This window comes from Carettochelys insculpta, chromosome 1 (assembly GCF_033958435.1).
Source record: "Carettochelys insculpta isolate YL-2023 chromosome 1, ASM3395843v1, whole genome shotgun sequence".
Lineage (NCBI taxonomy): Eukaryota > Metazoa > Chordata > Testudines > Carettochelyidae > Carettochelys > Carettochelys insculpta.
In genome coordinates, this window is record NC_134137.1 from 320,926,870 (window position 1) to 320,952,439 (window position 25,570).

The 25,570-nt window shown below is 42.5% G+C and overlaps 1 protein-coding gene across 1 annotated transcript in view; it reads right to left on the reverse strand.

Moving 5' to 3' along the window:
* Positions 1–25,570, reverse strand: part of ARID2 (AT-rich interaction domain 2) — a 206,922-nt gene that overhangs the window by 42,040 nt on the left and 139,312 nt on the right. Inside the window, exons 7-15 of the mRNA XM_075014139.1 lie at positions 25,392–25,458; positions 25,058–25,308; positions 24,174–24,270; positions 23,884–24,093; positions 23,338–23,502; positions 11,560–11,635; positions 5,361–5,495; positions 3,993–4,192; positions 708–3,568 (exon numbers count right to left, since the gene is read on the reverse strand). Of these exons, the coding sequence (XP_074870240.1) occupies positions 708–3,568; positions 3,993–4,192; positions 5,361–5,495; positions 11,560–11,635; positions 23,338–23,502; positions 23,884–24,093; positions 24,174–24,270; positions 25,058–25,308; positions 25,392–25,458 (4,062 nt within the window). The remainder of the gene's footprint in view (positions 1–707; positions 3,569–3,992; positions 4,193–5,360; positions 5,496–11,559; positions 11,636–23,337; positions 23,503–23,883; positions 24,094–24,173; positions 24,271–25,057; positions 25,309–25,391; positions 25,459–25,570) is intronic.

A 25,570-nucleotide genomic window follows, 5' to 3' on the forward strand; every position in this document is an offset into this window, starting at 1 on the left:
AGCACACTTTTTGACTAATGGACAAACACTGTTGTAAACTGGAGTAAACTTGAGGTAAAAAATTCATTACCCTTTACAGAACGCCAAACTCAAAAACTTTAACTTACTTCAATAAGCTCAAAGACAGTGCTGGATTTATGATCAACTGAGAAATTTTATAATAATACAGAAAAATTAATTTAAAATTCACTCAAATATACTTAGGTGAGCTACAAACAAAATATGAAAGAACAATATATAGAATACATATTACACAAAAATTGAGGCTGCCATCTAATAAGATACCTATTCTAAGTTAAGGGGGGCAAGCGATGGTTAACTGAGAGCAAGAAATGATAAAACAAAGAATTTGAAGATTTTTTTTTTAAATAAAAGGGACTATTTTTAACTTTCCAAATAACAAAATAATTAAACAAAAGTAAACACAAGCAATTTTCCCTTGACGCGTAATCAAGTTACAACCTGTTAGACTTAAATCAGCCCCTTCAAATAAATTTAAATTATACTTCTTTAACAGGCATCAAAAAAAAAAATGAAATAAACATCAGAACAGCTTAAATAAGTAGAAGCACAGGAACAATGTTTTTATGGAGATTTTAAATCCTACATGGCAGATAATATCGGAACAGCAAATTTAAATTCTGATATAGCTGTTTCTGTTACAAATCTTATTTAGTAAAATAAACACAAAAATTTGCTGAACTTACCTGTGTGACCATGCTTTGTATATATGTTGTTGGATGCTGCTGCTTTTGCTGAACAGCACTTTCTATTGCTACTTTAGCTACGGTGCTTGGATCCGCTCCCGCTGGCACAGCAACCATAGTTGCACTGCAACCAGCATTATTGGGGTCACTGATTGTAACAATTCTAACTCCTACTTTATTTGGAATTCCTGGAACAGTTTCCCTGTCATTATCCTCCGCTGGCCTCTTTACAGTTTTGCATTCTGCTGTGCCATTAGTAGACCGAACTTCAGATGACAGGGTAGACTGGGACACTCTAGGTCCTGAGTGTGGAACTGCTATGATTTGATGCCCCTGTATAACAGAGGCTGTAGATTGTGGTGAGACAACTACACTTGGGCGTTGCTGAGGCACATCTGAATTCAAACTTGAAGCTAAAGGTCCATTAGGTAAATCAGTGTTGGTACCACTATGTTGCTGGGTTAACAGTTTTGCAGCCTCCTGTGTACCGCTTACAACAGTTGAACTACTCAAAGTTAATACAGGACCATTAGAAATCCTTTCCCCTTGATCACCTTTGGCAGTCTCTTGCTGCATGGCATCTGAATTCCCTTGTTCCACTGGAGAGATCTCACCATTTCCTACATGATTGGAAGTTTTGTGATTTGGAATGTTTTTACTCAAATGAGAACCATCTCCTTTATCAAAATCACAGACTCCATTAACTAGGGGCTTCTTCAAATCACTTTTAATGTCCTGTGTGTCCATTTGTTCAAAGTTCTGCTTTCCAGGAGCTCCATTCTCACCCAATTCTAATGATGGCCCGTTACTGACTTGTGAGCACTGATTGGCCTCATTTTGAGTTTTCCCTGAGTTAGAAGGAGGTAGACTGGAGTCATTATACTTTCTCCCATTTAAAAGACTTCCCACCTGCATTTCATTTTCTTTTGCATCCCCGTTACTGGTGTTTGAAGCCCCTCTTCGGCAAGAGGGATTCTCCATAACTTCAATTTTACGTTCATGAACATGTAAACCTGTTGCTTCCTTTGCTTCCTCCTCCTTTTGGCAAATTATTTTATCACCTTTGAATGGAGGAGCAGCAACACATGGTGATTGTCCAGCTGGAGGTGCTTGTGTAGCTGGAAGTGTTTGCACCTGAAGCCCAACTCCTGTCTGTGTTCCACTCATAGAGATTCCTGCTGGAGCAATGAGCTGAGTTGGATTTCCCTGACTCACAGTTGCAGTAGCAAAACTAGTATTTGGCACAACTGTTATGGTAACCTGGTTGCCAGAAGTCCCTTGGAAAATAGTTGCTGGGCTATTTGAGATCAGCTGCCCTGGCAATATTTGTAGATTAGAAATAGGTACTGTTTGTACCGCCCCTTGGGGCTGGATTGCACTCTGGACCAGCTGAACATTTTGCTGTCCAACTAACAGCTGCTGAGCTGGAGACTGTCCTTGAACTCCAAAACTTGGTGCTTGGTTATTGGCCACCTGATAAACCACCTGAGGGCTAGGCGCTCTTGCATTGTTAGGTGGAGGAATCTGTGGAGCTGGAAGTATAAGCTTACCACCAGGGGTTGAAGGGCCTCGTTTTGGGAGAAGCAGCTGTTTTATTAGACTAGATTCACCAGAGGAAGGCTGACCAACTCCTGCATTACCTTGTTGTGGCTGAACTTGCATTTGTACCGGTTGTTGTTGTTGGACTTGTTGTACCTGTTGCTGTGAGGGTGCTGGTGAATGCTGCTGCTGTTGCTGCCTCTTCACAGAAAGCATTTGGCTGACAGTAGGAGGGGGTCCTTGTGACTGAGGAGTAGTAGATGGAGATGACATTACTGTAGGAACCTGGTTATTTGTAACTGGTCCAGGAGATGGTGATGAAGATGGAGTTATATTTGGCTGCCCAGTCAACTGGACAGTTTGACCAGCTGGAAGAGAAGTTGGATTCGTAAGCACAATTTGGTGAATGGCTGGTGCATATGTTTGACCTTGCTGAGCTGGCTGGCTTACAATCACTACACTTTGTTGGGATGGTGGCTGCTGCTGCTGCATGGGCTGTTGTACCACAGCAGACGGGACTTGCTGAGAAGGTAGAGGCTTTGGTGCAATATTCTGAAACCCAACCCTAGAAGTTTGTGGATTCTGGACACCGGCGATAGTAACCATCTGCCCTGCTGCAACTTGGAAATTCTGTACTGTAGTGGCAGAAACAATATTGGATGCGGAGGTTGTGACATATTGTTGGGGTGCTATGATGACTGTGTCTTGCTGCTGATTACTAGCAGAAGGCTGCTGAGAAGAAGTTTGCAAAGGCTGTGAAGATGTAGTGATTAACTGTTGACCCTGTGAAACTGCTGAAGTGCATGCTGGTAGATTCTGTACTCTGCCAAATATATGACCCTGAGGTACAGCTTGTTGAATTACCGTAACAGGAGTGCCGGAAGGTATCTGTCCTGGTACCACTGCATGTAGCGGAGATTGTTGTTGAATTACAGGTTGGTGGTGAAGCAATGTCTGAGAACTGACAACAGCAACAGATGGCTGTGGACCTGCATTGCTGTGATTTTGATTAGAAGCTTGTGCTGCTCCACCTACAGCAATAGTAACAGGAACTGCAGGTTGGGAAACTGAGCTCTGTATTACCGTGGCCTTCACTACCTCGCAGGAAATTGGAGTTTTATTCTGAATGACAGTCACTGTAGCATTTTGTTGCTGTTGTGTGTGAACTGAAGGATTCTGTGGAATTCTAGAAACAGTCTGTGCCACTGTGTGCACACCTTGAATTGGAAAAGACATCTGTGTTGCTGTCATATTTGAAGATTGGTTGTTAACTGGAGTCCTCTGAAAATGGTTTCCTACACTTTGTGGTCCATGGGGGATTCCTGCAGACCCAAATAAAATAACAAATCAAAAGCCTGAATGTAAAAATCCAAATCAAATGAAACCACTCTCACCCACCCCCACCTCTAAGCAAAACACAAATATAAAAAAGTCAAAACCAGCAAACTTGAAATGATCATTTCAGTCAACTGAAATAGTTTCTCAACTCAGCTACAGCATATCTGGATTAATAGCAGACATAAGAGTGGTTTGTCTGGTGACTTGCAAATGTAGGAGTTAGGTGTCAAATGCTAAGCAGTTTTTACCCAGATGCTATCATCCAACATTACAATGCATTAAACAACAAGATGAAAAACAAACTAATTTGTCAAAACAATTTTTCACTGAATTTTATTTTGTTTACTGCAAGTCCCAGAAGCAACAAAAATTAATGCCATATAAAATATAATGCAAAAGATAAAGAACCTGCTGGTGAAGGAGATGGAGATACATCAGAAACAGAGTCAACTCGGACGACAGGGCTAGCAGAAGATGGTTGTTGCTGATAGTACATCTGAATGGGAAGTGGTATAGCTCTCCTTTTAACTCCTACTACATGTATATGTGCCTGTCCACTGTTATTTGGATCCTCTACTCTCTTCACTGTGTGATTTGGAAAGACAGTTCTGCCAAATACAGACATACAGATATACACATAATAAAAATTCAGTACTGACAGTGTTATTTTTCGTCTTTTAATTTTCAGTGTATCAACTGTGCTCAGTACACAAGAGGACAAAAGACACATAGGCTACGTCTACACTATCCAAAACTTCAAAATAGCCATGCAAATGGCCATTTCAAAGTTTGCTAATGAAGCACTGAAATACACATTCAGCGCCTCATTAGAATGCCGGTGGCCACAGCACTTCAAACTGCTGTGGCTCACTGCCGCGCAGGTTGTCCAGACGGGTGTCCTTTTCGAAAGGACCCCAGAAACTTCAAAATCCCCTTATTCCTATCACCAGATAGGAATAAGGGGATTTCGAAGTTGGTGGGGTCCTTTTGAAAAGGACCCCTGTCTGGACGAGCCGCGCGATAGTGAGCCGCAGCAATTTCTAAGTGCTGCAGCTGCCAGCATTTTAATGAGGTGCTGCATATGTATTCCAGTGCTTCATTAGTAAACTGCGAAATGGCCATTTGCATGGCCATTTCGAAGTTTTGGGATAGTGTAGACATGGCCATATAGACAAAAATTAAGAAGTTAAATTTTTCACTGTGTACCTAACAGTGAAAAATCTAGATCCTAAGATACTCACGTTAGTCAGTTAGGATTACATATTCAGTCTTTGCCAAAAAGAGAAGGAATGGGCATGGAAAGTATCTCCCTGCTATTTTTCAACCAGAAAAGTATTTTAAAATTATTAATATTTTGTGACAGCATCCTTCCTTGTTTCTGCAGAGCTTCCACTGTTATGTACCTTCTGACCAGACTGAGATTCTCAGGTGCTTTTTTACTAACAGGTTACCACCTTGGTGACTCAGAGTTTCAACAAAATTAGCATTTCTATGATCTTGGACAAGAAAAATAAAAACTGTAATCCCCAAAAATTAAAAGTGGAAGAAATAAATGGCCAGACACATACAGCAAGCTCTAACGAAGTCTTTAAAAAGGACAAAATCAATTGTGTTGAACTATTATCTTTTTACTTAAAATTCCAAATGCTAATGGATCAGAGCAACCATTTAAAACTCATTTGAAGGTAGGTATTTCCATTAAGGGGTCTGAAAGTACAGATAAGCACTAGGCATCCACAATTTCCAGTTCATTCTTCTATCAACTTTTCACCTTACCGAAGACATTTATAAAATCCAGTTGATGTTAGGATTCCACCTCGAGCTAATTTACTGCAGGTTGAGAGGTATTCCGAGTACATTTCTGCTCGAGAGACTGAGCAATCTGAATTCACCTCAAAATGTGCATTCAACCTAAAAAATGAAGAATGAAAAATAAATGTATAATAGACTGCAACATGAGCACTACTTTTTAGAAAACTAAAATTCTACTTTCCAAGTAAATGATTTTGGATTATCAATAACACTGCTAATTTAGAATACTGAAAATGGCACTTTGAATTGACACAGCTCGCCGCTGCACGGCTCATCCAGATGGGGCTCCTTTTCGAAAGGACCCCGGCAACTTCGAAATCCCCTTATTCGTAACAGCAGATAGGAAAATATTTGTGTATTTCATTAGTAAACTTCGAAATGGCCATTTGTACAGCCATTTTGAAGTTTTGGGCTAGTGTAGACACAGCCTATGGCTATGTTTACACTAAAGAGTTTTGTCAACAAAACTCATGGAGCACCTACAACACAAAATGTGTTTTGTCAACAGAAACTGACAAAAAAGCCATGTAGATGAGCTGGGGTGTCCGTTTGTTGACTGAGCAGATCAAAAGATGATCCGCTTTTATGTGTAGACAAGATCTGTCGACAGAAGTTTTGATGGAACATTTCTTCTGACAGTAACTGCTGTAGACAGATACTTCTGGTGTAGACATAGCCTATAAGTTTAGAGTGTACAATATGACTATTGTTGGTAAGTAAAGTACTCTGCATACATTTGTATTTGCTTCCTAATATCTAATCTTGTTTTTCTTTAGTGTTATGCCTTGAGAGGTATACCTCTCTATTACGCAGAATACTTGAATAACCATCAACCTCCCAATCCTGGGGCTGCCGGATATGAAAGAGTTTACTGTATTTTTGTGAGATCCTCTATGGTAGCCCAGAAAGCTGGGAAATGCAGTTTCTTTCTGACAGCAAATGGAGACAGCAACAACTGCATATCGAACACCATAATATATGTACTGCCATCCAAGAACATACACACAATTTTTGAATTGTCAGCAATACAAATTTTATTTTATTTCATATAGGGTTAGAAAAGACAATCCATGTTCACTGTTGTATAGCACTATGTGAAAGCAGTATAATCAGAATCAGAAAAGTACCCAAGTTAGTCTGTATCCGCAAAAACAATGAGGAGTCTGTGGCAATCTGTGTAAAACACAACTACTTGCATCTGATGAAGTAGTTTTTACCCATGAACGCTTATGCTCAAATAAATTTGTTAGTCTTCATGGTGCCACAGGATTCCTCGTTGTTTTTTGAGCATCTTTTTATTTTTTCGTTGTTTTGAGCATCTGATGAAGTGAGTCTGTGCTCACGAAAGCTCATGCTCAAAACTTTTCTGTTAGTCTATAAGGTGCCACAGGACCCTTCGTTGCTGTTACAGATCCAGACTAACACGGCTACCCCTCCGATACTCGTTGTTTTTGTAACTAGAATGTAACCTGAAACTCTAAAGAGAAAGAAAGCAGATGAGAAAATTTAGTGTTGTCTTCTTCCATAGCTAGTGCAATACCAGTAAGCATGACGCAATTTTTAAAAATACTTTAATCAAGCTTCTATTACAGTTACAATAAAATTGAATCTGTATTCTGTGTAAGAATGTGTATTATGAAAAATCAATATTCCTGCTTCTCAATCCAGATTGTCATTAAATACAGTGTCAGTCTACCATGACACACACCTGTACCACTGAGACTAATAAATGTCAGAAAAGTTGTTCTGTATCTCATAAACTTGATTTGGGAATTGGTGATTAGCCCATGATGTGAAATTACTTCACAGGAGATCATTCTTTATGCCCAGTTGGCTTATAACATTAGGGATATTAGTTTTAATACATTGCCTGCTGCTTCCAAAAAATAGCAAACTTTCTAAATTCTTCTGCTGTGACATATTCTTTTCCAACTTCGCTCAGTAAGAGACGACAAAAAACTTGAGATTTTACAGTGGTAAAACCCGTTCAATATTAGCTTTGATGCAAACACAGTTGAAAGAGGCTATTTCCCATTCTTCAACTCCAAGAAAAACACTGGAAAAAATAGCATGATTAGTATTTATATTTTACAAGACCACTTTTTTTTAAAATTTATTTCCTGTTGGCTCATTTCCAGCTAGAATTCAGAAAAAGAAAAATAACTACAGAGTGCCTAAAACTGAGAACTAGAGAACAACTTGTTACCTAGCTCAGAATGAGACAAAAAATAACCACTACAGATCATTCTGACACTGTGTTGTATGGTGTGTTAATTACTTTTTGCTACCTGATGGTGGTACCCAAGTGCAGCATAGCACTCTGAAGCCTTTTTCTACTCCTTTCAACAAAATACAGTTTTTCCAGTTCCCCAAATCCTGACTACTACTGAATAAGAAGTGGTAACGGGAAATCCTTCTCTGATTTTAACTCTGCATTCTGGACTTCTTGAACTCTAGACAGACTATTCTACATTATTCCTTTTTGGTTTTGGGAGCCAGAGGGAAATGGCTCCTTTTCTACCTCTCCTGGGGTGGAGGATGGATGTATGAGAATCAGGGGAGACAGACTGATTAGTCATTGTCTCCTACATATTACCTCACATCACGAAGATGTTTTGCAATCCCCTTGTGAATTGTTTTATGATGGGATATGTGAATAGCAAATATTCATCCACTAGAGAATGAAGGACAGTAATGGCAGCCAGCTGTACCCTTGCAGAACTGAGGGACAGACCTGTGTACTTAAATTACAGTATGTGTTGCAATATATGTGGAATGTCTATCAAAACGTAGAGATGTGATTCTCACACCACATGGAAAAGTGGTTGCCACTTTTGTAAATATGTCTTTCTTGTAGAATGTCTGTGGGTGTTGTGGAGTATCTCTTGCACTGGAGCTGAACATGCTTTTTTGAGGGATGCTAATCACCAACGAACCAGACTCTGAGGTGAAGCTTGTCCATGCTGTGGAGATGAAAATTCTGGCAGCTGTGAAGGACGAGACAGAAGACTGGAGGGAAGTGCCAAGGAGCTGCTAACGACATCTGTAACAGGAGGGAGGGGTACCATGTTTGCCTAGGCCAGTTTGGTGCTGCTAGAATTACTGCAGCTTTGTCTTATTTTGAGAAGTACATGCTGAAGTAGAGGTAGTAGTGGAAAAGCATACATCATGGGTGCTTTATTACTTTATTGATAAGGCATCTCCCCCACCCCTCAAAGCAATAGCTCAGATATTTGGTTTGTCACTAGTGGCAAATAAATCTTTGCAGGGGTATCCCCATCATTTGCACCCAGGTTTCAGAAAACTTGGATTGATCTCCCATTCATAATTCCAAGTGCAGCATCTGTAAGTATTGTTCTTCCCTGGAAGGTACGTTGCCATCAGAGTAACGTGTGTAAGGACCATTCCTATAAGCTCCATTCACAGTAGGTGGAAACAGGGTGTGCCCTGTCTGTTTACGTAGAACATGACTGTTAGGTTTGTCAGTGTTTGTACTGATCTGTTTACTATCAGGTGCAGAAATTGTTGACATGCTTTGCAGACTGCTCTGAGTTCCAGTAGCTTGATATGTAACCTGGATTACTCTTAAAACCATTGGCCTTGAGTGGTGTGGTTACCCAGGTGAGTTCCCCGTTCTATTAGGGATGCATCTGTTGTATATCTATCTCATAGAACTGGAAGGGACCTTCAAAGGTCATTGAGTCCAGTCTCCTGCCCCAGATCCCTAAATAGGATTGAGCTCACAACTCTGGGTGTAGCAGGCCAATGCTCAAACCACTGAGTGACTGGGGCATCATCAGGAATAGTACTCCTCTGCACAAGTTGTCATGAAATGTCCACCAGCAGAGGAGTTCTTACTTTAGAAGGTACAGAGGGCATTCTTCATGTGCGGTGGAAATGAAGTTTGTTTACGGTGTACGGCCCCATCTGAAGCCATGCGTGTGCTACAATGGCAGCCATATGGATGAGAAGCTGAAGACAGACTTCTGCTGTGATCTGAGGTCTGTTCTGAATGAAGTTTACTAAGTTCGTAATAGTCTGTGCTCTCTGTAACGGCAGAAAGGTTGTGGATATTGTACAGTCCAGATAGGCCCTTATGAATTTTAACTGTTGCACTGGATTAAGTGTATATTTTTGGACATTCAGCTGTAGGCCGAGCTCATCAAAAATGGCTCTGGTTGTGGAAACTGCATTCTGGGTGGCTACATAAGAGAGTCCTTTTAAAAGGCAGTTGTCAAGACATGGGAAGATGATCATTCCCATCTCATGTAAGTGTGCTGCCACTACTGCCAGTACCTTGGAAGATATTCTGGGGGCAGCAGATAATCCAAAGGGAAATATTATATATTGGAAATGGTGGGTGTGGAATGCAATGGTAGGAATCTTCTGTGCACCGCATGTATTGTAACATGAAAACCTGTCTTGTATAGGTTGAGCATAGCCAGCCAGTCTCCCCTTCTCCAGGGCTGGTATTATGGTTGGCAAGGGTCACCATTTTGAACTGTTGTGTGAGAATGTAGAGGTTGAGAATAGAGGTCTCCATCCTCTCATCCTTTTAGACGTGAGAAAATAGTGGGAGTAGAAATCCTTCCCCTTGTGTTCCTGTGGAGCATGTGCTATAGCTCCCAGTTGTTGCTATAGCTCTTGAGTAAGGGTATCCTCATGAGATGTGTCCCTGAAGGAGGACAGGTGGGGAGCTGAGTAGGGTGTATAGTTGTAAAAGTGTTCACTGTTTACTGCAAGACTGTCTCGATCACCAATCTGTCCATGGTGACATTGTTCCAGACCTAACAGAAGGATGCCAGCGTGTTCCTGAATGGTGTTATCAACTTTGGATTCTGCCTTGCAGATTTTGGGGGCTGTGCTGCCCTCAACCAACTCCTCAAAAGATATGGCAAGATGTAGAGGACTGTGATGACACCAGGTGATCAGTCAATTCTTGGTGTCTGTTTTCATCTGTCATTGAAATGTCTCTGCGACTGCATGACTGGCGTTGGTTTGTATCTCTAGCTAAAAAATCTTCCCTGTTTCCTTCCTTGTAACAGGGATGTATATACTAAAGCCTTGTAGAGTATGAAGAGTGGCGCTGGTTGACTCTGCAAAAAGATTGGAACCTTCAAAGAGAGGTCCTCAACTGAGACCTTGATGCCCTTCAGGAAGTTCTGGATGGCAACCGCAGGCTCTAACAGAGGCCAATGGCAGCAGAGAATGAGCTAAGGGGTCAACGGGCTGCGCATGTGTAACAGCTGTCGTGTTCAGCATTTGCCGGATGCTATGTATGTGCAGCCTGCCGAGGGTACTGTTACTGTAATTCTCCAACTATGGGCACAACAACACAGTAATACCTTAGTTGGAACTCCCACAGGGACACTCCTGAAAGAAGAACTTATATTAATGATGCCTCACAGAGAGCATAAATATGTGTCTAACTAAAAGTAGGCACACAGGCATTAACTCAACTGACCAGCTATGGGCTGCAAGACAACTACTGTGCAGCCAAAATCTTTGGTTAAGTTATGAGTGAAATGACTTTGCTTCTTGTAAAATACTACCCACTTCACTGTAAAGACATTTGTGTGGATGAATATTTGGAATAAATAGAATAACTAGATCCATCTTGTGAATGTAAATTAACCCATATAATTTTTGTGACAGAAGCAGGGAGTGTTGGAAGTAGAAGAGTGTCAGGAACCAATCAGTACAAAGACTTAAAATTTGAGCAAATACACATATACTTCAACACAAGTTTGGATAATCATTGTGGCCCTACTTGAGAACCATGAGCTGGATATAAAATCTCTAGAATTTTGAAAAAGTACAAACATACATGATAATAAGTAAAAACATTGAAACAAGTACAATGGGGTTAAGGAGAGCTAAAATCATCTTCCATACTCCTGGTTTGCTGGAGCCTCTCACTGACAAAATCAAAGCCTTCCAGGAACCTAGCTTCCAAATTTGAGAAATGTTTTCTTGCATAGCTACAGAAGCACAAAATGAGCACACTGTTCAGCTAGATAATTCTGCTCTACAGTTTTACAACACAATTAGATATGAAATTAAAGAATTATATTCTAAGAAAGAAAAAACAACTAATCTGCAGTATCACGTCTAATTGCTAACATTTTGTGTTGTTTCTCTTCTTCTTGAATAAAGTACTTACCATTGGCATGCAAATTTCTCACTGTCTATTTCTACTATTCCTGGTGGTGGAGCAACATGTGGTGCTGCTCTTGATGCTGTGGAAAAAGAAACAGATACATTTGCTGACACGTAATGTTGAGTCTTCCTTTAACAAAAATTACTTACATAATTCAATATGTATAAAATTGAACATCTCAAACACCAAAGAGTATCATCTGAAGTTCAGTGATTTCAAATCTGATTTGAAATTTGCTTTGTATTTTTGAAAGGTCGATCCCTTCCCTGGCCCCCCACCATTGTTTCCTCCAATTTTTCCATCCATGGGTGGAAAAAATTATGTTATGTGCACTAAAGCATATACAGATGTGCACCATCAATAGAAACACACATTGTGCACTGTGGGTGCTCTGCTAATCAAATAGGTGGCACCTGAATCTTTCCTGGGTGGCTGCCCAAGCACTCAGCCTAAAGGAAACATTTCCCTCCACCCCAAATAAGGTCAGTTTTGACAAAATTAAATGTAAGGTTTAAGTTATTACATCTACAGAGAGATACATGGACTTAAATAAAGTATAACTACATATAATTGCAGAACTCCCCACATCCATGTCACATAAAGCACTAGCTTATTTGTAACTGAATGATCAGATTTGCTTTACATCAACTCTGTTTAAATTCATGCCAAGTTGTTTCAAAGAGAATGAGACGTGTAAGGACATGTCCCCAGTAAGGTTTGTAGTCATTAGTGTAATGGTATTAGTGCAAACATCTAGTCTAAATGTACTGCACTGGTATAAACCACGACTTGCATTAGGACACCTGGTTTGAAACTGAGGTATGTTGCACTGGCACAAGCTGCACTTTATACTGACGCACAATGTTTACTTCAAGAGATTCTACACATATGAGATCAGTGCAATTACCCTCAAGTAAGCTTTTTTGTTGGTCTGAAAGCACACAGAGTAAAATTCTCACAGACACAGAGGGCCTATGCAAGGCCATCCACATCATTGCTGTGATGTTCTGTTGAGGAAAATGGGCAGAGTGGTTGTACTGAAGGGCTTCTGCATCCTTTAAAAGCTAGACAGGATCATGGACCAGCTCTGAGCAGGTCAGGATACTAATAAGAGACAACCCAAAAACCCACGGCAGTTGACACAGAAATGCAGTGGCTATTTTCCCAATTCATAAGTAGAATCAGTGACACTGGAAGAAGCTCTGCTATAGTCTCATATACTTTCTGTTTCCATTCCTTCCAGTCCCAGTCTATTAATATTCTCATACAATCCCACCACAGTGATACTGGAGCATGTTCCAATGGTAAAGAGACATGATTGGCATCTGTCGCATGTGGTTCTTTCTCCATTCAATAGCACAGGGAAAAAACTGTGTGTGAATTTAATATTTGTTTATGTGAAGTATTTTCACTAATGAAGGCAAAGTCAAAAAAGTGCACATATTTAGTTCTCCGTACTGAGAAGAATCTTGTAAGCTATGGCTAGGGAGAAGTGAATTTTCACATTCAAACTGTCCTGGTTTACATCATCAAAGCAGTGGAATAAAATTTTTAAGAAGTCAGTGTGTAAGCAAGTGTAGTTTCTACCTTCTGCTAAACGACATACAGAAACACTGGATAAGGTCCAAACTTACCCTCTTCCTAGGACAATTAACAACCCAAACAGAAGGACTCTAATAAAATAGAAATTTCCCACTCAAAATCTTGGGCATTGAGCCTTCTCAAGTTCAGAAGTGGGAGCTATCCTCCCTTCTTTTTGAGAGTTTGAAAAGAATGGTAGTTAAATCCATTCCCTCTGAAGTGAGGAAGAATTGTTACTGTTCCAAGAGCTGGAAGTGGAAGTCACCTCCTACTGTAATAGTTTCTTGAGAGAGGGTCCCTCAGGAGTGACAGGGTTGGGGACAGGTGCACTCTGGAACTGAATTTCCCTCCTGTAGGGTGTGAGAAGACATTGTAACGGTTGAGAATGCAGTCCGACCCCTCTGTGAATCCTCAGGAGAATCTAAACAGACCAGTCTGTGCAAGGTGAAAAGCTGCAAAATAACTGCCATGGGAACTGCTGCAGAACAAGGTGCGCTTGCCAAGACTTCAAGGCTACGCTGGCAGTAGGCCACAAGAGACAGTGATAAGAAATGCATAGGCAATTTTAGGCAATCTTATGTTAATGAGTTGAGCTTTATCACCTAGTGTTAGGAGGCCTGTTACAGAGCCTCTCCCTGAGCGAAGCTCTGACGCGTCGGGTTTTCTCCCACTGGTGACTGCGGCGTCTCCGGGGCTCCCGCCACAGGTGTCATGCGCTTTCAATAAACCAAATATAGCACTCGCCTTCTGGGTGCAGCCTTGTTTCTGGGGAACCCGAGCCTGGCTGGCTACAATTGGCGCAACGAGCAGGGTTCTCCAGGTACGATGCCTTTTTGGTCGAAAGCGGGGGAGGCAGGGAAGCCAGCACTGTCCCTGCAGCACATACCAGGATGGCCCTTGATGGAGCAATGGGGGCCGGTAGCGCAGATGGTGGCCTGTTGGGCAGCCCTGGCAGACTGGCCGGAGTTGCGGGAGGCGGCAGGCGTGACGCCGGTACAGGTAGAAGGGGCGTTGCGTCGGCTGCGGCTGAGCCACCAGCCAGGGACAGAAAAAAGGGCGGTGGGAGAGGTAGCATGGCTTTTCATAACTGCCCTCTGGGCCCTGGATGAGGAGCTTCTCCGCTTGCAAAAGGCGCTGGTGAGGAAGGAGCAGGAATGTTGCGATTTGGCGGATGCACGGGTGATAGCGCAGGAGGTGGTTACCTCACAGTCTGAAAGGACGCAAGAGTTAACCCATCATTGTGGGGTGCTGGCGGCGACAATGGCGAATTGGCGGCGCATGAAACTAGGGAAAGAACTGGTGTCAACGGTCCAAGTGCATGCGGTCCTTGTGCGAGCCACTTGGGAGCCTGAGACCTGGGATGGTAACATTTGAAGCTCTTCCTTGTCTGACGAGGAGGAGGAGGTGAACGGGGAGGCTGTGCAAACAGACCCGAGACAGGCGCGCCCCATTCGGGAGCTGAGGGCAGAAGGAGGTCACTGCAATGAGGTCTGGCAAACGTTTAAGTGAGTTGCAGGAGATGGTGAAGAGTTTTAAGCAGGAGCCAGGGGAAGGCCTGTTGGCCTGGCTAGTGCGTGTGTGGGACAACGCGGGCAACACTGTGTTGCTGCTGCTTGCGGAACTCCACCAGATGGGCATGTTGTCCCAGGATTCACAGGTCACAGGTGCTGCAGACTATGCAAGGTCTTACTGATGCACAGGGAAATGCCATGGAAGCGCCGTCCCTGTACCGCTGGTGGACTGCGGCTGTGGACCAGGTCTACCCCTCCCCGGGGGAACTGGAAGCACTGGTGAGGCCCTGGCATACGATTCCAGAAGGGATGAGTGTGCTGCAGCAGCTGGGCATGGCGTGGGCTGCGGCTTTCATCGACAAGGGACCGGACAACATAGGGGTCCATAAATCCATCAAGCCCACTCTGTTACGCCTTGCCCCCCTCGAGCTGAAGGCCTCCCTTATGGCTGTGGTCACGGCAGCGGGCGGGAATGTAGGTGACTTGGTTGGAATGTTGATGCAGTTAGAGGCTGTCATAGGTGCAAAAGAGGTCCGTGCCACAAAAGGAAAAGGTGGTCGGGCGGGAGACCCTGAACAGGAGAAAGGGCACGCTCGGGTGACCCAGAGAACCATGTGGATGGACTTGCTGAAGGCAGGAGTCCCCTATGAGGAGATCAATGGTTTGCCAACACCAGACTTGTACAAGCGTTGGTTACAACTGCCACCTACCCAGTGGAGTGAGGATGTGGGTGCCTCCAAGAGGGCTGGCGAGACCCAGGCACCACAGAAAGATACAGGATCCGGGGGGAGGACAGAGCCCAGCACCCCCGTCGACTGGACCCTTCCCCCTAGGAAGTGACAGAGAGGCGGGTCCCCTGCGGTAAGGGGTGCTACCTGAGCGACAGGTAGCAGACCAGCTCCCATTCGTCCTGTTAACCATCAAGTGGCCCCAGGGAGGGCAGCAGCATGTGTTAGCTCTGTTAGACACTGGAGCTGAGGTGACCATTCTGCATTCTACCCAGACTGCAGGTCACGCGGTGGTCATGGAGGGCCTCGGAGGAGCGGACACCACCGCTTATTCGGTGGAGGTCACCCTAATGCTGGGGAAAGCCCCTCCCTTTCGGGCGATTGTGCTGGCTGCACCTTTAGGTGAATACATCATTGGAATGGACGTCTTGCGTGGTCGGTGTGTGGATACGCAGTATGGGCTGTTTGCCTTTGGGCACCCCTGATACATTCGGGCAATCAGAACTGTGGAGCCCCTACTGGGGGGGACATCCTAAATGGGACCCTGTGCGCCTGCCGGTCCCCCAGACCCCGGCGTCAGTCAAGCAGTACCGTATTCCTGGTGGAGAGCACGAGATCAGTGACACTATTGCTGCATTGCTACAGGTGGAGATTATTCGCCCCACGCTGAGCGCTTTCAACAGCCCCATCTGGCCAGTGAAGAAGCCGGGTGGATCGTGGCGCATGATGGTGGAGTATCGGGAACTCAATAAGGTAACCCCGGAGCTTACAGCTGTAGTTCCGGACATGGTTACCATCCTGGAGCGCATCACCGTGGCAGCCTTGCCGTGGCATGCCATCGTAGACCCGGCCAATGCGTTTTTCTCTATTGACATTCATCCCGAGAGTCAAGAGCAGTTTGCTTTCACGTGGCTAACAAAGCAGTACGCATTTACCATGTTACCACAGGGCTTTAAGCACTCCCTGACGATCTGCCATCAGCTAGTGCAGGCCGATCTGGAGCGTCTGGACCTCCCTGACCAGACGGCCTGCTACCACTACATCGATGACGTTATGATCTCAGGACCAGATGAACCGACTGTTCAAGCTGCCCTAGACACCGTTGTAACAGGTTTGCAGGAATGGGGGTGGGCTATCAACCCCAAGAAAGTGCAGGGGCCAGCCACCAGTGTGGTCTACTTGGGTGTACTGTGGATGGATACAAACAAATGCATTCTGCCGAAAATGAGCCATACCATCCAAGCATTTCCCACACCCTCGTCTAAACAGCAGTTGCAAACCTTTCTGGGCCTTCTCGGTCTCTGGTGTGCTTTTATTCCGCACCTTGCTTTCCTTATGCGTCGTTTACAGGAGCTTGTGCGCAAAGCCACCCAGTGGAACTGGACAGAGAAGCATCAACGAGCCTTTGCAGAGATCAAAGAGGCGGTGGTGGCACACGCCCGCCTCACTGCACTGCTGCAGGGCCAAGTGTTTGAACTGAAGGTAACAACAGTCGGCGACGTGGCATCCTGGGGTGTGTGGCAGCAGGTAGGAACCCAGCAAAAAGAACCTATTGGCTTCTGGTCACGAACCCTCCGCGGAGCTGAAAGCGGGTACACCCCACTGGAAAAGCAGATCCTAGCAGTGCTGTGGGCTTTGCAGAACACTGAGAGGGTCACAGGCGTCGCCCGTGACTGTACGAACCCCGATCCCCTTAATGGGGTGGGTCACGAGTACCTCTAAACTGCTGTAGCAACGGCCTCAGAGTGGGGCCCACATATCAGTAACAGCTCCAACGTATAGGTAGCGTTGGCACAAACTGCCATCAATGCGTCTGCCTTTTGTCTGCCCCACAGTATGGCCGTGGGACAGCTCATGAACACATGCTTTATAGGTTTCAGTGCTACTCCTGCTCTCTTGCAAAACTATACCCTTTTGTGTAACTTTGCTTTCACTGCTCTCATATGCTGTTGTCAAGTCTGTTCCACAGGTGCATGCCGTGTTGCCAGAAGAGCATCAACCACCTCACTTGATTCCTACTAGCCTTGGAATTCACAAAGGGGTCGTGGGGAGGAGTGCAGGGTGCGAGACGACATTGTAACGGTCGAGAGTACAGTCCAACCCCTCTGTGAATCCTCAGGAGGATCTAAACAGACCAGTCTGTGCAAGGTGAAAAGCTGCAAAATAACTGCCATGGGAGTTACTGCAGAACAAGGTGCGCTTGCTAAGACTTCAAGGCTACGCTGGCAGTAGGCCACAAGAGATAGTGATAAGGAATGCATAGGCAATTTTAGGCAATCTTATGTTAATGAGTTGAGCTTTATCAGCTAGTGTTAGGAGGCTTGTTATAGAGCCTCTCCCCGAGCGAAGCTCCAACGCATCGGGTTTTCCCCCACTGGTGACTGCGGCGTCTCCGGGGCTCCCGTCGAGGGTGTCACGCGCTTTCAATAAACCAAATATAGCACTTGCCTTCTTGGTGCAGTCTCGTTTCTGGGGAACCCGAGCCTGGTTGGCTACACCTCCTAAATGAGAGTCCTAGGTGATTTGCCCCCAGGCCTTCAGAAAAACAAACTGGTCTCCAAATGGCATAGAGAAAAGGGATAAAGGCCCATAAGAAGAGAGTCCACATGATCCTCAAACAAACTGTCAAGCCAGCTGTCCCACTTGTGAAATCTGTTTCTTTCTCTAAGATTTCATCCGCTTTTGAGGAAGTATAATAGAAAGGCTAAGGAGCCCATCTTTTGTGTGTTTGCTGTAGAACCTGTCTTCTATGCTGTGGAATATGAATGTCTAGAGACCTGCGAATGCTCTAGGAGTCCTTCAAGGTGTACAAAGACCATATGTTTTGTTTGTAAATAGATGAGCACCCTTGAACTATGGTTCTTCAGTTTTGTTCTGAACTTTCCTGGAGATCCCTACAGACTGCAACCATGATGATCATCTTATTGTGACTAGAGATCTTGCTGAATTAATGGAGACACCACTTGACACTTGTAGGAAGTTCTGTACACCAGCTGTTCTCTACTATCAAGGATTTCATCTCTTCTCTGAATGCCTGAAGGAGCTTGTCTATAAACTCATCCATCCTATACTAGTTAAGATAATCATGCTGGGACAACAATGCCTGATAACTGGCAATTCTAAACTGGAGATTGGCAGAGGAGTAACACTGATTAAGTCCGAAGTATAGGTTCTTTCTACCCCCTTCTCTAGATTTTTAACCATAGAATTGTCGCAATCCGCAAACCTGGAGCTGAGATATGTGTATAAATATTCAAAGCTATGTGACAGCACTTGATACAGTTTGTAGGTTTTCTAGACAAAACAGATGCTAGCTTCTCTCATATACGCTCTGCCAGGTCCAGCAGATCCCTCTTTATTGGCACAGCCAACTCCTTTAGTACTAATACACAAAAACTTATGAGATGTTTCCTGTACAGTCCCAACAGAACTTTTCAGAGCACCTGCCATCCTGTATAGGAAATCCTAAAAAAGGTGTGTGATAGGATGGAATGGAGTAAGAGAAACACTCAGAGCCCTGAGCACTAAGAATGAACTGAGAAACAAGTTGATACACTTCACTTTTCTTCCTTGGGAGGAGAATACATCATGGGTATGAGGCCAGGAGCAGCCCCACAGACACTGATGGGCAAATGTATCTGATCTCAGGTCCACCTGAGCATCAACATGCAGACATATACATATAGATAAGCACTCAAAGAGCCACTAATGGTTTTTCCTCATGTTTGCTTGATCCCTCTGTCTTAGCTCCTCAATCCTTACTGACTGAAAAAAGAAAAGACAAGAAAAGAAAAACATCTCTAGACACTTATGTCCTAGGATGAGCTAATCAGAACCTACTTGAGCTGACCTTAAAGTAATAAAAAATGACTGAATTTTTATGCAAGATTCAAGCATATAACATCAAGATGCCTCAAGAAAAAGGCAATGCACTCTTGCCCAAGGGTGTTAGATCCTGCCATGATACTTAATAGTCTCTCTTACTTTAATGAAGTACACTTTTGAATTAGAGACCTACCCCTGGTGATCCATACTATCTTCATTACTGTGCTGAACTACTGCAATGGATTTGACCACAAAAGCTGCAACTTGTGCAAGATGCAGTGGCCTGCCTATGAAACCCACCCACAGGCCATCCTGTAAACCTGTTACACACTGGTGATCAATGACTGTAGTAAATCTACTTCACAGTCTTGGCAATAACCTTAAAGCCCTTGTCATGCTAAGGCTTAGCTACCATAAATCTCTATCTTCCTGTATAGCACTCTCACTCATGATTACCAGGAATCATGCAGCTGATGCAAATAATCAGGGACTTTTGATTCTCAATGGTGGTCCCTTGGCTGCAGAATTCCCTATTACTATTCAGAATACTGAGATGGTCAGGGGCCATATAAGGTTTTCGCAACAACACTCCCTTAATCTATATGCATCCAAGGTGTGTGCTCATGTACCATGCACACAAGCACTTCTTTGCTTAAGGAAAATATTACAACATGCTCAGGGCACAATATTCAAAATGGTAGTAAGTTTAGCATTTCTGAACCAATATTTTCCCAATATTAAGATTACATTTCTCATTGAGGATTATGTTTGAACTTTCAATTAAAATTACATTTGAGTTTTCTGAACACATAAAAGTCTCAGTTGTTTGATAAAGTAGACAAGCAACTTGTAACCACTTTATTTTATTTTAAGTTAAAAACAAAACAAAACAAACACCGTCAAGAGCAGACCAAGCTTGGAAATTTTTCACCAAAGGGCAAACTTTTGAAAAAGTTAGAAATCAGAGGACTGCAGACTGAAATGTAAAATAACTACTAAGGCTGCCTTAAGATATGTTTGTGCGTAACACAAATGCTAAGATTTGATTGCATTGGGGGAAATTATTATTTTGTAAATGTGATTAATACTGGGATATTATTCTCTCATCCTTCAATGCTTTAGATATTAAGTTAAGTTTTTCAACCCAAACCACTAGGCCACCTGGTTCAAGATCATACAGGGATTTCAGTATAATTCTAAAACAACAAGAAGTCCTGTGGCACCTTATAGACTAACAGATATTTTGGAGCATAAACTAATTCTATTAGAAGTCAATCATATTCCATTAAACAAAGGCAGTAGCTAAGAAGTGAAATTGTACATGAGCGCTTACACTGCTTATATTGTTAGAGCTTCTGTAAACATGCTGCACTACTATCATATGGGGTATTCATTAATACAATTTACTCTAGTAGCTTGTTTTACAGAAGTGCAGCATTTCTTTATATCGAATTTGCTCCTGTGTATCTACAGCAGTATAATCATAGCAAAGCAAAGTTCTCTAATGTGAGAAAGGAATTCAACTGGCTAGCAAAAAGTCTGGCCAGATTTAATGGCTCAGACTTTTTTGAAGTCAACTCACTGTGAATGGTGATATTTTATAAAAAATGGTTTTATGAAGAAGAAACTGATGGCTCTGGGTGAGTGGGATAATCCAAAAAACCACAAAGTCTATTAAATCCAAGAAGGAAAAGGAAAAAATACTAGGGAAGAACTTAAGTTTACATTTAGTGACACAAATTAAACTGACGTACTGGAGTCTTTGGGTCTGCACCTGATTTGAATAGGAGTTGCGACTGATCAATACATCTCAGTTTTAGACCCTTTAAGGAGCTTCCAGGAACACAAAATGGCAGTGTGGCCCTTCAAGTATTACTTAAATGCTTTAACTATTAGGGGAAAAAAGTGAGGAGGGTTGGATTTTTTGGACTGGGGGGCCACGGAATTTGAACATTTTAAAAACTGTATTTTTTTAGAGTGGCAACATATGTCAAGATATGTAGTTATTTCAGGTGCCTGCACTTGGCTGAAAGCATCTGAGTCCTGGATCTCCAGTATAAGCCAAATCCTCCCAGCTTCACTTTAACTGAAGTTATGGGAGTAAGGGCAACAGAACTGGGACCAGCAAGTACATGGTTGACTATATTACCAGGTGTTTAATTAATGAGAGAAACATTTTCATTTGGATTGGATGAGTCACTGTGGATGTCACAGTCCAACAATGACCATAACTTTCTTGATATACAATATAAACTTGTGAAAAACATTGAAATAGACATTTTTTTCTCCTATATAGCAAGGTTGTGATATTTGCAAGTTTAACATTTGCAAATTCAATTATGTGCAGATACCAAATTGCCCTGTGTAGTAGCGGCAGAGGAAGGTGTCTCATCAGTACCTCCGTCCTGGGTCCACCAAAGCCCCCTGCTGGCCATCACTGCAGGTGGGTCTCCTGCTCCAGCAGCTGTGGCAGGTCCAGCAGAGCCAACAAGCTCCACACCACAGCAGCAGCCCCCAGCCCTGGCCTGGCCTATACAGAGGGAGGCGCCCGACCCTGCCTCCAGCCAGGGACATGGCCTGGTCACCAACTGACTCCCCCTGACCCTGCTACCAGGCTCCTCCCCTCCCCCCCACTGCTGCCCAGAGCTGCCTGGGAGTCCGCTGGGTTCCACTTTCCCAGCCAGGGTAAAATGGGATAAAATGATAGTCACAAAATGATATTCATGGCATTCAACATTCACGAGTATCAGAGAGGTAGCTGTGTTAGTTTGCCTCTTCAAAAACAAGAAGTCCTCTGGCACCTTATAGACTAACAGAAATTTTGAAGCATGAGTGCATCTGATGAAGTGGGTCTTTGCCCATGAAAGCTTATGCTCCAAAATATCTGTTAGTCTATAAGGTGCCACAGGACTTCTTGCTGTTTTTGAACATTCATGAGGGTTCTCAAAACCAAACCCTTGCAAATGTTGCCACCCTACTGTACTTGCTGTCAGAAGGGTCACATAGGTCAGCAGAACGTAATTTTAACAGAAAAAGTTCTTGGCAAAAAATCTTGTGTATGTGAAAATATATTAAATATCTAGAGTGAACATCTGACCCAAATGAAGTCAATAGAGTCTGTGGTGGTTGGTCATTCACTTCAGTGGGGCCAGGAGTTCCCACAAAAACAGATTTTCCAAAACTAAACAAACATCAACAATATCAAGTACATTCTGAGGTTCTAATGACAATAACAAAGAAAGATCATTAATTTAAGCTTAAGGGTAGGTGTTAAAAACTTTGGCTCACACTGGAAATGAAATGTATAGAGGCTTCAATGAATTCATGAGATATTTTTTTTTTTATTTCTATGATTCCATTAGATTCTGTAGTTTTTTGTCCTAGAATTTGACCCTAAGGCTGAGAATACATTTTATAAACTGCCACCTGCTTACTGGTCACACAGAAAATAATACAAAATGGACTTGCTACCCTCAGAGTTGTAGATATGTTGTTGACATGCAAGCAAACAGGTTAATTTCAAATAAAAACTTTTATTGTGTACATTTGGAAGACTGACTGCTTTGAAAATGTTAGCAAGTTTTTCCATGTACTGTAGAATGCTTTCGTGTAATAACCAGTAATGTTCAAAATATTTATTCAATTAGAAAAAATAAAACAAAGATTAATTTAAATTTCATTTTGCCAGCGACAATATAGTAAAAACCCATGTTATCCAGCACTTGGATAACGAGCAAGTTCTATTACCTGGCATTGGCTGATGGCAGTCTGGCCAGTGGCATAGCTGGGGCTGGCTACCCTGCTGGCACCAGCAGGACATATAGCAGTGGTGAGGCAGTGTCCCTGCAGGCCCAGCAAAGGGGAGCCAGCAGCCCCACTAAACTAACTGGAAAATTTGATTATCCAGCAATCCTTGTTCCCCAGGTATGCTGGATAATGAGCTTGTACTGTACTGAAAATATGCATGTCTCATTTGACATACTGAAGCATAAGTAAATAATTAATTTACGCACAGCTATATAGTTATACACATGCACTAAATAATATAGCCACATACAGAAAGACAGATGCACAGCCACATATGATATAAAGAATGTTCTACAGAACTACAAAAGATCTTCTACAACAGTACTAACCTGGGACAGCTGTTGCATGGGTCTGTGAGGAAACATGCTCCACCACCTGTGGCCTGATTTCAGATAGTTGGTGGTTGGTGCTTTGATGTTCTATGAGTTTTACTGCAGTGAGTGCCTCAGGTCCAAACATCTGGATGTCCATAGAAACCAGACATACTAATGTATCTAAAACATTAAATGCAAAATCAACAACAATATCAAAACAAAACAAAGTATTTGATATTAAATGCTGATTTGAATTAAACTGACGCTGCATAAAAACAAATCCTCACATATTTTTGTGAATTTCTACAATGTATTTTTATGGCATATAAAGTCAACACATAATTCCAAATCCTCACCTGCCAAAGCAGGTGTGTCTATCTTCGTTTGTTCTTTGAATTGAATTTCTTTGAATGTAAATATATGGCAATAATATGCACATAATATGCATACGCTAAACTTTGACCAAACAGAAGTTTTGAATCCCTTAATGTGACATTGCATCAATTCTTTCTTTCCTCACCAAATAAACTAATATGATATTTTGTTCTGCTTCTTCCTCACCTATGCTCTTTTCTACTTTAGCAATCTTTGTGCAGGCCACCTCTCCCATTTCTGTGAGCATATAGAGCACTTCCAGTGCTGAAAGTACAAGCAGCACATCTGGTAAAGTGAGATGACATATTATCTCTTTATAGGATTCTTGATCCACATATTCACAAATTAAGACACCGTTATCTTCAGCTTTACAAAGATTCCCCAAAATTTCCATGCCTGAAAAAAAAAAAAAAAAAAGTTTAAAGAGCCAAAATGCTTTTTATAATTTACAAAAAGTTAGCCGTCTAAGACCTTACCTCTCATTTTTAAGAATCTATCCCTTGACATTAGGCATTTTGTAACAGTGTGAAACATTAGATGAGTAGTTTTGAAATCAACAGGGTCCAACAGAAGCTGAGAGGAGGGAAAAAATATTATTTAAGCTGCAGTCCACACTGTACACACAGTCATAATAGTTATGATTCTTAAATTTGCATATCAAACTCAATGCTCAAAAGACTTTTATATGCAACACCTTTCTTAGAATATGCTGTCACTTCTGTGAACATGTAACGCTGTGCTTTAAATGCCTGAGCTCTTAATGCAATTTTAAAAATAATAACTGTTTTCTCTACTGAAATAATTGGGGACAGGCTTTGAACTTCTATTTTGAGTCTTTACAGTAAGGAATTGCTAGGCTTTCATCAGGGTGAATGTGAACATTTTCTTGTGCCCTAAGAAGCAGAAGCAGTGATTAGGGGGTGAATTCTCCCCTATGTCTTTCACCATCCTTTGCCCTGTTTGTACAGTACATAGCACAACAGGGTCCTGGTCCATGACTTAAGTCCCTATACACTATAGTAAATACTACCACTATGGCACTATGGTAAATACTACCACTACTATCTGTACTGCTCTCCCAAAGGCCCTGCATGAATATTTTTCATTTTAAAATAATTTCCTCATGCCAAGGGAATTTCAGCTGAAAAAAATCACACAGCTGACATTCTCTCACATGACTATGCTTAGGCAAATTGGGGCCAGACTCTCCATCTGATTCCCAGCCTTGTGCATTCTGTTGAAATCTGTTATTTGCACTGATTCACTAAGATTTCAAATATGCACAAGAAAAATAATTAAATTTAAGACATCAGTCAAGTTACTTAATACTAAAGTAGCACCTTCTGCAAAGTATATTTACCTCTGCTGCAATATTTCCCAGTGTGTCAAGTCCCAATTGCCTTAGAGAAATAAAATGACTATGAGCAGAAAGCAGCAGGAACCGAAGACAGGTACGATTAGCTGCCAAAAGTTTAACATTTCCTTCCTCAAAGGAAAGATTACGCAAAATCACTGCTATCTGAAGTACCCGCTGCCCTTCAATATCATTAATGCCCAACTTGCGAGGCGGGTGAAATAAAGACTCCCATATCCAATCTTCTGATGGAACATCTATAAAAGAAAAACAACTTTAGCTATTCCTTCTCCATATTTATCAGAATTTACCTAATCACAGTTTATTCAAGATATCTCACCTTGAGATTTGCTTCTGTCAGAAATGAGGTCACGTACTTCATTGTCCTCAACAATGTCCTTCCAAAACTGAGAACAGAATAAAAAGTAACACTGAATTTCCAAAGTGTAAAAAATACATTTATTTTTTCTTCCACTTCTTTAACATATCCACAAATGGATAAGGATGTATTTATCACCA